The 14841-nt window shown below is 41.8% G+C and overlaps 1 protein-coding gene across 5 annotated transcripts in view; it reads left to right on the forward strand.

The window, feature by feature from the left end:
• hycc1 (hyccin PI4KA lipid kinase complex subunit 1) overlaps positions 1-14634 on the forward strand; it is a 38508-nt gene extending 23874 nt beyond the window's left edge. For 4 of the 5 annotated variants that reach the window (XM_058377919.1, XM_058377918.1, XM_058377920.1 and 1 more), the window contains exons 4-11: positions 3188-3367; positions 4716-4796; positions 4874-4989; positions 5258-5353; positions 8037-8153; positions 8413-8500; positions 9295-9454; positions 12955-14634. In XM_058377919.1, the coding sequence (XP_058233902.1) occupies positions 3188-3367; positions 4716-4796; positions 4874-4989; positions 5258-5353; positions 8037-8153; positions 8413-8500; positions 9295-9454; positions 12955-13496 (1380 nt within the window). In that variant the 3' untranslated portion in view covers positions 13497-14634. Of the gene's footprint in view, positions 1-3187; positions 3368-4715; positions 4797-4873; positions 4990-5257; positions 5354-8036; positions 8154-8412; positions 8501-9294; positions 9455-10368; positions 10684-12954 lie in introns of all 5 variants that reach the window. The other variant, XR_009203453.1, reaches the window with a different exon arrangement.
• Positions 14635-14841: the final 207 nt, after the last annotated feature.

Genomic DNA, 14841 nt, shown 5'->3' on the forward strand with positions numbered 1-14841 from the left:
GCTTGTGTTGGATGTTAGAACCCCCGGAGGGGACGGACAGACAGACGGACGGACGAATCTTTAAATGTGCGTAGGGTTGGTGTGTGGGCTGAACTTCTCTTTCTCCAGACTGGCATCAGCTGCAGCTCTCGGGGCAAAAGTTTCCATTTTAATCCACGCTTGATCTCAGAGTCTAGTCCAGTGAAAGAGCCCTAATCACCATGTTAGTACACCATCTGCAGGGCCACACACACACACAGGGACATTCTGCTCAAGCTGTTACACCAGCAAACACAGCGGCTTCTCCACCTCCTTCCAACACCAGAAAGATCATTTAATGTGAGTTTTCAGGAAATGGAAACGTTATGAATAGGTTCAGGTTTCTATAACAATTTTCTGACAAGGCAACAAGCACTTACACACACGTGTATCTCCGTAGATTAGGAAATCTCCGTGTTGAGCAAGTGTTATGACATTTAATACACAAAAAACCTGCAGGGAGACCTGTGAGGTGAGCAGAGGCGTGTCCCAAATATGTATGTGTGTGTGTGTGTGTGTGTGGCTGCCTGGGAAAACCTGTCACATGGTGAAATGTTGCAATACAGATCGTTCTGAAAACCACAGGTTTTGCTACATTGTGCACGTCTCAACCACAAGTAAAGACCTAATTATACACGAGGGAAACAGCATTTAAATATTTTTAAATGCAATTTGTAAATATAAAGTGTTTGTTTTGTTTAATAACTACTCGAATTGGTGAATTTGTAAGCACAGGATTCTTCTTTTAATCCCCTACCAGTGAAGAAAAATATGTAATGACTTTCTATACAAACTCTACTCACGTTCCACACACGTGAAAGGAACAGGGCTGTGTCTGAGTGCGTGTTGTGGTGATGTCGCTCGACACGGCTCGGCCCGGTTCTGCCGAAAATCTGCGGCTATTCTGGAAAAATTGCAAGCTCCTCAGAGTTTGCACTACATAGGGTGTAGAAAATGATTATAGTTATATCCTATGGCTAGCACATAGTGTAGGAATATTTTTTAAATGAAACTTTTCAGACGTGCCTTTTTATGTATTAACGTGAGGTGTTGAGGTTTTTTGTTCATCGACATCCTACCCAGTAATTCAGCATTAGGATATCACTCTTAGCTTGCTGGAAGATATCCTGAAAGATGTGTTCAGGATTTATGTCTAGGACGGAAAACACAATTTTGCCTAATTTTTCCCTCCATGTTGTCATCTCTTGTAACTGCGTCTCATGAGGATGCACATTATCGTGTCCATTTCATTCAGAAGTCCCAATAATGACCGTTGTTTTCCAGTATAGTGTATAGTGCTTTCAGTTAACTGGTACTCAGGCTGCTACTTTTTCACCCCACGATAATGTAATACTAATTGGATCCGAGACTAATGGGGAAACAAACCGCGAGTGACGGAAGGGAAACAAGGACGTGTACGCACGACTAGCCTTGCTTAGAGACGCTAAACTGTGAACACACATCTCGTTACTAATCGCTGTCTGTGCTAATGAGTGCTAAACGTGTCCTGATATTAAAATGTAGCACGCTGTAAACCATGTGTGAGACCAATCCCAAGGCTCTGGGATGATTTGCCGGGAATTGCAGAAGGGTGTCATGATGGGACTTTAATGTGGGCTGCAGTTATGGGTCTGAGTGAGGAATGAAGTTAGGAGGTCTCATAGCTGTCGGTGAGAGGAAAAGATTACAGCTTGTATGTGTGTGCGCGTGTGCAGGGGCTTTTACATTTATCATGACTAAGGGATATGTGCCGATTTTAAAGAAACAAAAAAAGGAAGTCTAGTGTTGCACATAACTGTCATGTGCTTCTTATAATATCACCAAGCTAGATTTTAGAACAGGATAAATGGACGGTTATGTATTTTGTTGCCCAATAATTAAGTTCCTTTTTTTTTTATTGTTACTACATGTAACACAACTGCACATTTTTCTTATTCTGTCCTGTTTCTACATCAGTATTGTTTCTATTTATTTTCATTTCTTGTTTATTTCTTTTTTAGTTTAGTTTATTTACATGCACAGTTTATCGGTCCGCTGTGTTATCCCCCGCATTATCATCCTTCTAAACGTGTAAAAAAACTTCAGGCTTGTAATTTAGAATAGCTTAGCAACAGACACCCTATCAGAAACTAAACAGCGTGTCCCTCACGTCACGTGAAAACAAAAACGTCTTGGTAGCATCAGACGGCAAAACGCAGAACATGACCGGAGTGTGTGCTGGAGCAAGGAGGAAATGAATCACAGTGAAAGATTAGAGGAATTTGGATTTCTGATATCTGTGATATGCCTGGACTAATTTACCAAAAATGTATATATATCTTTCTATTACTTTTTTATCAAAAAGCAGACCTGAATTTTTTTCCTCACTTACACAAAATCACGAGATGAACCGTTATTTAAAGCAGACGTGAGCTGTATTTATGCAGTCATGGTGGTATAAGAAGAAGGTTTAGGCCAGGGTTTAGGAAGATACAGTGTGAAACGTCAGATTATGAAGAGCCGGGATGAACTATTAATCCCAGGGAAAGTATGAGCAGTGTGTAAAACGTCACATAACGTATCCCAGGATTCTGTTTATTCAGGTTTACAATCATCTAATGAACTATATCAAGTGTCAGAAGCCTTCATTTCACTGTATATGTGAGATCTTGCATCTTATATCTACGTGGGAAGATGGAAGACGATGTGAATTGTCACAGGTTCCAGTATGAACATCACATTTTATGTTTCTACTGGAAAAAAATGTAGGCGAAGCTTCAGAGTGAGACAAGAGTGGAAAGCATTCAGCCTTTTGTTAGAATTGAGGGTGTTACACATTCTGTGTGTCTCTCTCTCTCCCTCTCTCCCTCTCTCTCTCTCTCTCTCTCTCTCTCTCATATCAATCAAAGCAGCACTCACCAATCATACAGCCCCTGTATGAATAAGAGGGCTTTCCTTCAAGTGTGTTTATCTGTGAAACTGTCATGAGCAGCAGTTGCCCCCTGCAGTCTGATAGCAGAGCATTATCTAGTGAGCCAACATGTGGAGGAAAACAATGCAGTAAAAAAGTTCACAGGTGTTAATTTTAATATCTCTACAGTCGTCCAGTGAATACAGAGCTAGAAACAACCCGACATTTTCTTGTTGGTGTGAGTCAGACGTGTAATTCCCTGCTGTCTCTGTTTCTCAGCTCCTAGAGCCGGTGTGTCACCAGCTGTTCGAGTTCTACCGGAGCGGAGAGGCTCGTCTTCAGCGCTTCACCCTGCAGTTCCTGCCTGAGCTGGTGTGGAGTTACCTGTCTGTGAGCGCCGGACGCAACCCTCACCACAGCGGCTGCATCGAGGCTCTTCTTCTCGGCATCTACAATCTGGTTAGTAAAGACGGCGCACATCTCAGTATAAACGTCTGTATGATTTTTATGGTGAAAATTCCAATCTGGGCTGATGCTAGGGATGTCGCCATGACTACTTTAGCTTGGATGGAGTTGTGGTGTTGTCATCCAAAGCTTGCTTTGGCTCTGCGTTTATTTCTGCAATCGTGAAGTAAGAGTGACTGGAATATGGATATGCACAGTTTCAATATTAAATCCTCACCACCAGCATGTAACTCACATCTCTGTAAGCCCTAACATAATTATAGTTGTATTACGATCACCTCGGTCTAAGCCGAACAGACATTAAAACAAGACCTAAGTGTAGCTGATTAGATTCAAGGATAAAGTTTTTTATAGACCAGTCTGCATTAGTCGGGAAAGGGAATACCCAGAAGGAGGATCTCTGCGTCTCTGTCTGGAGCCTTTTTATACCCGCTCCCCTGCCTTCTCTTCTCCCCGGGCCTCTGAATAACGGAGTAGGTCAACTGCCAATCAAGCACCATCCACAGCGTCAGGAGGCGTTTAATCATCCTGACGTTATTGACTCCACAGTCGCCCCCGTGCCCTGAAGTAACCTGCAGCCTCATGTCAGATAAAGCCTTAATACGGATAACGGGAATGCCGCTCCCATCAGCCTTTCTCCTACAGACAGATCTCACTCACACACACACACACATTTCCTCAGCTCGTGGAATATTACAGATACTATCTCTAAAACTCACACAGACACACAAATGCTGTTAGTTTTCTGTCTGTGGAAATATTGGCCTCTGTGCTTTCACGCTGCCTGACCATAAAGGCTTACTCTGTCCCCGAGGGGAGCGTTTCCTCTGCTGGATTCAAACACAAAGATGCATTGTTTGGGGATTGTAAAACATTAGCAGTTTCATCAGGGCTCTCGAAAGCCTCCATGATGCTGGAATCTCATTGAAAACCGAATGGATTGAAACTTGTATCATTTGTTTGTCTTGGGAGAACGGATATAATTTAGAAGTGACCGAGAATAACGAATTAAGGCCAACTTAAAGGAAACCTAGACAAAGATTCTTGAATCTGATCGGTCATTATTTTATACGGTAGTTTTGGTTTCAAGTCGAATCGTATGTTCATATATGTGCGCTCGTTCTAATACGTTATCGTTTCTTGTTTCTATAGTAACAGTTCTGCTAAGTACAGTCCTGGTGTATCCTGATCATCATATCATCATTATAACAAGTGTTAAAGCGTGTGTAATAAAATGTACAGGGTTTTTTAAGCAAATAATCTGGTAATTTTAGGTACACATTTGCTTGCCTTGTGTATTTTCACATTTTCACTGATTTTGTAATATCTCTTTGTGTTTCAGGAAATAGTCGATAAAGATGGTCAAAGCAAAGTGTTAACCTTCACCGTCCCCTCCTTATCCAAACCATCAGTGTACCATGAGGTCGGTTCAGAGAGCTTTACTTCTTCATCTCTCTTTATCTATCTTTCCCCTAACCTCCCCTCTTGTCACTCTCATAGCCTTCTGCCATCGGCTCCATGGCCCTAACCGAAGGAGCCCTAGCCAATCACGGGCTTAGTCGAGTTGTTTACAGTGGACCGCACCTCCAGAGAGAGACGTTCACAGCGCAGAACAGGTGGAGCTGCTCATCAAACATTCAGCGCATTCATTCACTCCATCTATTATTCACACATCAATGAGGATTGTTAACGCAGGCCTCAGAGTGTGTGTGTGTGTGTGTGTGCGCAATGCACATTAGTGTAAGACCACAATGCAGAATAGATATTCAGCCAAGCCGCTATCTTTAGCTAGTTATGTTCAGATGGCTGGAGGAATATAAAAGAATGTATTGTTTTGAAGATTGATGATGAAGATAATGATGATGATGATTATTCCTATCTCAGGTTTGAAGTGCTGACGTTCCTGCTGCTTTGTTATAACGCTGCTCTGAGCTACATGAACAGTTCTTCCCTCCAGTCTCTGTGTCAGCTCAGCTCCAGGTTAGACACACACACACACACACACACACACACAATTTGCACACTCGTAACCATAGGTACTAAACCCTTTGTGTGTGTCAAAATTTCTTCATATCTGACAAAACCCTATATGACATCACTTTTTTTATCCGCACATCCTGGATAAAAATCTAACAAATAAATATCAAAAATGTTCCTGGACACAGCGGTACCACGAACTGGACAGCTTCTCTTCTGATGCTGATTTTATTTATTTATTTATTTATTTATTTTTAAAAGCTGTGTTGTATAAGACAGTGCAGCACCACTATAATCAGTGCTTCCTCCGTCTTGGCTTTCCTGAAAAGGTCATGCCATGACCTGTCGTTCTTCTAGCGGTCACACCTCTTCACAAAACGAATTAGAATTCCCTGGGCAAAGTTCAACAGCCTTGAACTTAATCCGTATTAAGATGGAATGCAGCGAAACGCGAGGCTTTAACACTGAGCTGGCGTTTCCGGTCTCCCGGATTTGCATGCCTGTGAATGGAAGGAAAGCCTTAACTGTGGTCCTTGAGCTGTAATACATCTCACAAGTTCAGGTCACAGATACTTACTGAAGATATAAAAGCTGGCAATTAAGGGTTAAATTAAACAGTCTCAAGACTTGGTTTATACTATTAGATGAATATTTATAATATTATATGAATGTTTGACCACATAACCACATCAGTATAACATTGAGTTCAATATACTAGAAATTAATATTGATTAATTGACATATCGGACACGATTTGGCTGAATGTTCTGGTAATTTTTTGCCCCGCTAGTGGAGAGAGAACCCGAGCAAGCCATGCTCACTTTGTAGCACTGGTTATATAACTGGACAGTTGAACTGTAAAGGTGCTTCTGGTAAAATTAGTCATCTTTATCCGATAAGCTTCATATTTTATTTTGTTATATTTATGAGAAGTATCTATTGCCATGTCCTCTGATGATGATGATGATGATGATGATGATGATGCTGCTAGCTCTACTGTAGTAATGGTTTTGAATTAGGAAGTGGAATATTACCTGGTGGAGTGGCATGATAAACACACTGAAACTCCCCAGCGCTGTTAGAGGACACATGAAGGCACTTTTTCTGCTTAAACCAATCAGATTAGTGGACCAGAACTAACTGTTGTATCTCTTTTTTTTTTTGAGAACGTAAGGATAATTCATGTCTAGATAAGTAAACAACAAAATATAGAAAGATTATCCCCTTACAAAAGAGCATTTGTGATCGTACGGCTTCAGGTTGAGCGGTGAACCCTCGGAAGTGCCACCACAGATAAATCCTCTCTTTATCCACTTAAACCTGGGAACGACTCCAAGCTCCCTGTGTGCTCCCGCGAGCCAGTCTGAGGGCCGCCGCTAGTCTTTCCCACCCTCAGCCCACATGCTTAATTAGCATTGCACAGCTAAGCGTTGAGCACACCGAGTCCTGAGCAGTCAGATCTAGTGCAGCGAGAGCAGAAATCACCTCACACTCCTCCGCTCAGGAGTAACACACAGCCGGACAAAGGTCTCGATAAATCTCCTCTGTAGATGTCTCATGACGGGACACGTGAGTCTGTTGAACAGGTTCTTTTAAAAAATGTCATGAAAGACAAATGGAAAGAAATTTCAAATCTGAGCATGAAGGTTTGTGTACTCTTGAGTGAAAAATGAAATTATATATTAATGCACTTGTATGATTAGTCTTCCTTTGTCGTTGATTCTCATGTATTCATCTCTCATATTTTAATTTTATTTAATTGTATATTATTTCATATTTTCTGTCTTATTTATTATTTTTTATAATTTATTTTCTTAGAATAGTATTTTATTTATTTATTTTTTAATTTATTATTATTATTATTATTATAAATGTATTATTTTATTTTATTTTTTTATAATTGTAATTGTTATTATTTTATTTATATTCATTATATTATAAATGTTCTTTATGTAGTTTTTCAAACTAGGAGAAGTCACTGCTTTCTTTACATTTAGTTCAGATTTATTTGTATAGCGAACATTTAACACTGGACATGGCCACTTTACAGAAAAAAATATACATTCATGCTCTATATTTTAAATGTGTAGATTTATCAATTTCTGCATAATGAGCAAGTCAGAGGTGATGGTGGTGAGGAAATATTCCTTGATACGACATCAAGAAGAAACTCAAAAGGGAACCTATCCTCGTCTGGGCTTGGCCCCTTAATTTCTTTGGTCTGGCTCTCAGTCTCTGCTCTAATTCATCCCAGAGGTGTTCTATCAGGTTGGGGTCAGGACTCTGTGCAGGCCAGTTAAGTTCCTTCACACCAAACTCTCACATCCATGTCTTTATGGACCTTGCTTTGTGCACTGGTGTGCAGTCATGTTGGAACAGGAAGGGGTCATCCCCAAACCGTTCCCACAAAGTTGGGAGCATGAAATTGTCCAAAATGTCTTGGTATGCTGAAGAGTTAAGAGTTCCTTTCACTGGAACTAAGGGGCCGAGCCCAACCCCTGAAAAACAACACCTGAATTCATTGATTCAGTGTGTCCCAAAACTTTTGACAATATAGTGTATAAGGCATTAATAGTACTACTAATACTATTGCCAATTTTGAAACATTTCACGCATCCAGTGTTATAGTGATGTTAGAACTGCAGTCCCTCATGTAATGATCTCACATGTCTCGTCATCTCTGCAGAGTGTGTATCTGTGGCTATCCGAGGCAGCAGGTCCGGAGGTATAAAGGCATCAACAGCAGGATGATGGTAACGTCAGAGTTCCTAGTGCAGCTGATCACGGGCATTCACTTCGCTCTGTGAGTGACTCTTCTGTTCTTCTCAAAACTCGTGTTTTCTGATCTGCTATTAGAAAAATCAGATGATAGAATTCATCAGCTGCGTTTTCATAATGATCATATCATCTGAAAATGACCCTTAAGAAACCGGATCTGACCTGTTTGTTCTGCTGCATTTTTTTCCCCTCCCAGAATTTGTCTTCATCACAGTAGATCAGATCCTTTATGATTCACACTTGCATTCCTTTTTATAATGATTTCCTTTTCTGTCACTCTGTAGGTGTAACGGAGAGCCTGATTTGGGCTCCAAAGCTCTGGATGACGTCCTGTATCGAGCTCAGCTGGAGCTTTACCCAGAAGTCTTGCTGGTGGGTTCACTTTGTGTCTTTTTATAGAGATCTGCATCCGTGCTTGTTAATTACGTACCTCTTTGAATGCATTTGGGTTTTTTTTGTTTTGTTTGTTGTTGGGTTGTTGCTATTCCACAGTATTTATAATAAAGGATATTGTGCCGATCATGGCAGGGTGGATGAATAATCAGTTTATTAGCTACCTCAGACGGCCACTGAAAGCTCCAGTCCCATGTTTTTGTTGCCTGAAATCCTTAATGACGGAGCAGCAGTGTGGATGCTAAATGCAAAATGTTTTATAGACGTATGCTGTGTGTATACTCCATGTATTATGAGTTAATAAGCTAGATTAGAGCATTAATGCAAACTAAATACAAAACAAATGTATCGTTCGGAGAGTGTGACTTTACCTAGTCTTAGTCTTAATCCTTTTCTGATCAGATTTCCTTTCAAAGCATTTGGCTCCGCAACAGTGTTTAGCCTGCTGTATTCAATTTTATCTAGAAAGGCCTGTTGTGGGTGCAGGTTTTCATCCCAATCAAGCAGAAACCACACCTTATCATCTATTTAAATCCAGCTGATTGATCATGTGGAATCAGTGCTTGATTGGGATGAAAGCCTGCACCCACACTGCTGATAAGATTAGACGCCCCTGCTCTAATGCTATCATTTCCTTTCCCAGACTTCCCGGGAACTGTTTATTCAGATGAGGTTCATACACATTGTTCTATCACAGCACAGTCTTGTCCTTCATGTAGATCGTTTATTGTGATTTGTTACATTTCCGTACCACCGTTTTTTGTGTTGAAAAGGTGGGAAACGCCATCAAGACATCACTCCATGGTGCTGCTCTGAAGTCCAACAAGGAAGGCACGCGCTCCATCCAGGTGGAGATCACACCTACTTCCTCACGGATCTCCAGAAACGCCGTCACCAGTATGTCCATCCGCGGCCACCGCTGGAAACGGCACGGTGAGGAAGAAGAGCGCTCCATACTGTGGCAGCGCGAACAGTCCTCATGCTCTTCTAACACTTTATACACACACACACACACACACACACACATGAAGACAGAGGGGGAACAGCATCTATCGTCATCTATCCAGCCCACCTGAGATCCCGGCAGCGATTAGTCGGTCAATTGCATTCCACACTTGTCTGTCTTGGTCATATCTCCTACCTCGTATTGCCACGGATCTCATCGACACTTTCATTTGTCATCTTTTTTTTTCCTCCTGCCATCATTATCTACTTCTGTGGTTAGCGAGTTAGCGAGGCTTCCTGGCTGTAAGCAGCCTGCAGATGTAGCTGTGTGGAGCTGTGTGATCTGGTACAGGCAGCTGTTAGCAGACTGCTATTAGAGCCTGTCCTCCTCACGTCCACAACGAAGCACTGAAGTAATTACAGCTCTGTGTTTCTGTAAACCGTCTCAGCAGCCTGCAGCACAGAAAGCTGCAATTAAGAGTCCCATCACATGCAGCACTTTCTTCCTTCAAGTATATTCTTAAATTGAAAAGCTTGAACTGTGACTCAAGGGGTGTGTGTGTGCAATGAAAGCCAACAGAGTCCTGACTCATTTTACATCAGACCTGCAGACAGAAAATCATTCATTTGTTTACACTGATTGAAAACGTCCCACAGGTCCATTTCCATTCCACCGGTGGAATAGAACACCAGTGTATTGGTCCCTGATGTTGAGCTTTAGAATCTCCTAAATATCATCCTTTTGCCATTTTCTTATTTTGTTTATGGTTTCTTCTGATATGTTTACTTTGTGTCTGGTCAATTATTTTAATTTTATTTTCATTTCAGTCATATATCCATTTATGTCTCTATATCTGTATGCGTGTGTGTGGGTGTGTGTGTGTCACTGTCATCCCATTCAGAGTCTCAAGAGAACAGTATAGACTCTCCAGACTCGACTCCGCTCGGGCCCATCCCCACCATTAGCGTTACGGGGGTGAGCGGCGAGCGGGTGGCAAACGGTGAGGCGCTGCGTGGCAGAACCGAAGCCGAGATGCTGGGGGGCGCCGCTGAGCCGGGGCTGGACCCTAAAGGTCAAGAGGTCAGGAGACAGAAGTCTCTGCGGAGGCACGTGGAGGACGGGACGCCCTCCACAGGGAGGCTCCAGTTCTAGAGCCCCTCGGCCCTCCACACACAATGTGACCTGATATCCCTCCCCTCTCCCTTTAGGCCCAGAGGTACAGTGTGGGCGGAGCTGTTCGAATCTTGTCCCACTTTAACACGGCATGATGGAGTGGCCTGGAGATGGCACAAGGAAATTCAAACTCATAAGCACCTAGTCAAATTTTAGACGTTTAAAGCAGTGGATTGTAATATCTGGAGCTCACTGCTGTGTGTAAAGTGAGCTGCAACAACAACAAGCTACAGAATCTCCATTTTCCACCAAATCACTCTCACCTCCATGGAGAACGAGTATATTCTACCCAAGATGCCTTTTTTTTTAGCTAAAGAGGCAAAAGTTTGCAGCTCTGATTTGGTCAGTTGGGGGCGGAGCTAATTTGTGGGTCAAGAGAAATGAAATAAAAACTATAAAAATAAAAAACAAGACTTATTCCATAGTTCTAAATAGAACCAATGCTTTATTAAAAACCCACAATTTTATGATGAAGATACTTTTACCCTATACAAACTCACCTTTAATGAAGTTGAACAGTTTACATAATGAATTTGTTGGTGCTCTTGAAATAGTATGGTGAGATTTCCTTGTGAGGATCAAGGCTACCTTCTACCTCAGGACTTCAATCTTTTCCTAATCCTTGCAACACGTCCAGCCTCCATGATCTGCTTCACCATTTCCCATCCTTCATCTCCATCAGCAGCCCTCTGCATTCTCTCTCTCCCTCTCTCTCTCTCCATCACCTCTTGCGCAGTTGGGCTCCCCGAGCCGACTAACAACTTCACAAGTTAGAAAATTACACCTCTCTCCTTACTGCAACTAAAAAAACAGCCTGTGAAAAGTAATTTCGCCGCAACGCTTGACTGCTGGGTTGCTATGGGAAACAGTCGCTCTGTAGACGGGCTGTAATACCCGGGGCAGCTCCAGATACGACTGCAGCCTGTTTAAAGCAACACTTGGGTTAGGTGCTCACAAACCTTCTGCAGATTTCATAACCAGTCTAACACGACTGACCAGCTGTCCTGTCTCCTGTCTGCTACCATCTGATGTGATGTGCTTTTCTCTTTTACTTTCCTGTCTTTTTCTGTTCTTTCCTTTACCTCTTGTCTTTTCCAGTCCTTTTTGTCTTGTCCTGTCCTGTCCTGTCCTTTCTTATCTTGTTCTGTCTTATTCTTTCTTTTCCCGTCCTGTTTTATTTCCTTTTCTTGTCTTTTTATTTCTATTTCTTTCCTGTCTTTTTATTTCTATTACTTTCCTCTTTTTATTTCTATTTCTTTCCTGTCTTTTTATTTCCATTTTACCTGCCTTTTTATTTTCTCTTCTTTCCTGTCTTTTTATTTCCTTTTCTTTCCTGTCTTTTTATTTCCTTTTCTTTCCTGTCTTTTTATTTCCTTTTCTTTCCTGTCTTTTTATTTCCTTTTCTTTCCTTTCTTTTTATTTCCTTTTCTTTCCTGTCTTTTTATTTCTATTTCTTTCCTTTCTTTTTATTTCCTTTTCTTTCCTTTCTTTTTCTTTCCTTTTTTTTCTTTCCCTTTCTTTTGTTTCTTTTTATTTCCTTGTCTTTCCTGTCTTTATATTTCCATTTCTTTCCTGTCTTTTTCCAGTCCTGTACCTTCATTTCCTTTTACCGCCTTTCTTTTCCTGTTCTTCCTTTTCCTACCTTATAGTGTCTTGTCCTAACTTTTCCTTCCCTTTCCTTCCCAAAGCACACTTGTAATTTCATGATGTTGAACTAAGGATTGTATTTGTGTTGTTTGAATATGAAAATGAAACCTATCTGCAATTAATCACCTTAAAACTGATTTCTATGAAGTACCTCTGAACTATTTATAAAAAAAAAAGGAAAGGTTAATTCTTCTTAGGCTTTGTCCATAAACTTTTGAGTTCACATTTAACATAAAGCTCAATTTTTCCATTTAAAGCTGAGACTCTTGTTCAGTGCAGCTACAGTAACCTTTGCTATTCTAGAAAGCCTTGTGCAATGATTTTTATTGATGATAATTTCCCAATTGGGCTTCAATTAAACCACATCATTACTCCAAACACCAAAAGAACTATTCCTAGTAAAGCATGGGCTTCTTTAGAGCTCTTCACTTTTATACCAACATGTTCAGGGGTACTTTGAATACATCTGCTGATTATTGAGGTGTGTCTGAGGAGTAAGGTGTAGTGACTTGTACCTTCTACAATGAAACCCGGTGAGGCTCCTTGGGTGTGTAATTATTCTCTCAAGTGGCAGAATTTTAAGACAAGTCCAGTCAGCTCGACACACCGCTACAGTAAATGAAATCCTTCATAAACAGAAAGCTGACTCCCTCCTTCTCTGTTACAGACGCAGTGGATCTGGGTTCCCCGGAAGAGCTGATGGAGATCTCGGAGGTGGACGAGGGAATCTGCACCCAGGCCGCCGTGAAGGAGGGCAGCCCCCCGATCATTGTGGTGAGCAGCAGCAACGTCACGCCGAGCATCGGGAAAACAGCTGGCAAGGGCCTGCGGCGCCTGACGGGCAGCAAATCCAGCAAGGACAAAGAGAGAGAGAAGGAGAAAGAAGGGGAGGTCTCACGCAAGCAGTCGTGCGGTCGGGCCATGAGCGAGAACCTGGAGCTGCTCTCACTCAAGCGCCTCACTCTCACCTCCAGCCAATCAGTGCCTAAAGGGGGTGCGCTGAGCCTGTCGCGCACGGCCAGCGCCGCCTTCTCTCGTTCCTTCGAGCAGGTCAGCAACGCGCTGGGCGTGACCAACCGGGCATCGAGCCCCGCCTCTAATCACAGCCCCAAGGAGAACAGGCACTCTGCCTGCAGCCTGCAAGAGGAATCCTACATGGAGCACCTGAGCCCAGCAAACATCAGCGTGCAGCTCGGCCCAGACGCGTGACCGTTTCCGTTCGCTCCCAGACCTGCCCAATTTTGAGCCATACTTTCACTGGTGTCCTAAAAGTACTCGCTGTTTGTTGTTGCTTTGAGGAATCAAAAAGACCACTCCTGCCCCCTGGTGGCAAACCAAAACTGTTGCACCTTAAAGAAACTCCACTTCTGTTTTTTTTTTTTTTTTTTTTTTTGTGGTGTTTCCTCACTGAAGCTGTGTTTAAAAATGTGTGTGTTTAAATAAAAAAAAAATCCACTTTCCTCATTTGTACTATGAACTTCTGTGGATCATATGTAAAAGTCTGACTTTGGCTTGTTTAAAGATATTTTTGATGCTGTATTGATTTGTCTTGGAGAGTGTTTATGCTCAAGTAGCTTTCCATCCAAACAGGGTGTTGATTATGTATGCAAAGGATATGTACCTTTGCTTTTTAAGAGTGTGTGTGCGTGTGTGTGTGTGTGTGTGTGTGTGGGAAGGTGGAAGATCATAATAAACCCGGGGTGAATTTTCACTGCCGTCCTTTATGTACTGGGCTTTAAAGAAAGCCGTGAGTATTAAACGCCTAACACTCCTGATACTTTGGCAATATGTCGTCGTTCCGTTTTTAAACCCAGATACCGAAGTCCCAATAAAAAGCGATCGAATTTAAGACCAAAAGCTAGTATTTGTTTACATGTTACAACTACTTCTTGTTGTATTTCTGAAGCAATAGCATCGTGTTGGCACCAGAGTCTGACTTTTGTATCGACACGGAAATATTTTTTGTACATAGTATAAGCAGTGGTGTTGCACCCAGGCAGAATCCAGTATTAATGTGACTCCAAGGTCGAAGAATCGGGGTGGGGGTGGGGCAGCCAAATTTATCTTTTCACCATTTAATTATTATTATTTTTATTTTAAAAATCCTCGTCTCATCCTGTTCGGTGTGATCTCTCCTGTTTTGGAAGAATTTCGTGATTTTTGATAATAAATTGTCGGATTGTTTTTCACGAGCAACGCCGACAAAACACTGTGGTATTGTAATGAACTTGTGTGTCTATTTTGGAAAAATAAAAGCCATGATTTTTTTTTTTTTTTTGTCTTTTTTTTTCTCTCTCTCTCCAATTTTGAACATGTTTTACAATAAATATCTGGTCTGAAAACTTGATGCTTATTTGAGGTTGTTTGCATCTTTTTATTAAGTACATTTACATCTCAGGCATTTTGGCAGACGCTCTTATCCACAGCGACTTACAATTTATCTCATTTTATTTTATACCACTGAGCTAGTGAGGGTTAAGGGCCATGCTCAGGGGCCCAGCAGCTGGCAGCTTGGTGGAACTGGGATTTGAATAGAAGACCTTCTGATCAGTAG

The sequence above is a fragment of the Hemibagrus wyckioides genome, linkage group LG24 (genome assembly GCF_019097595.1).
Source record: "Hemibagrus wyckioides isolate EC202008001 linkage group LG24, SWU_Hwy_1.0, whole genome shotgun sequence".
In the NCBI taxonomy this organism is placed as follows: Eukaryota; Metazoa; Chordata; class Actinopteri; order Siluriformes; family Bagridae; genus Hemibagrus; species Hemibagrus wyckioides.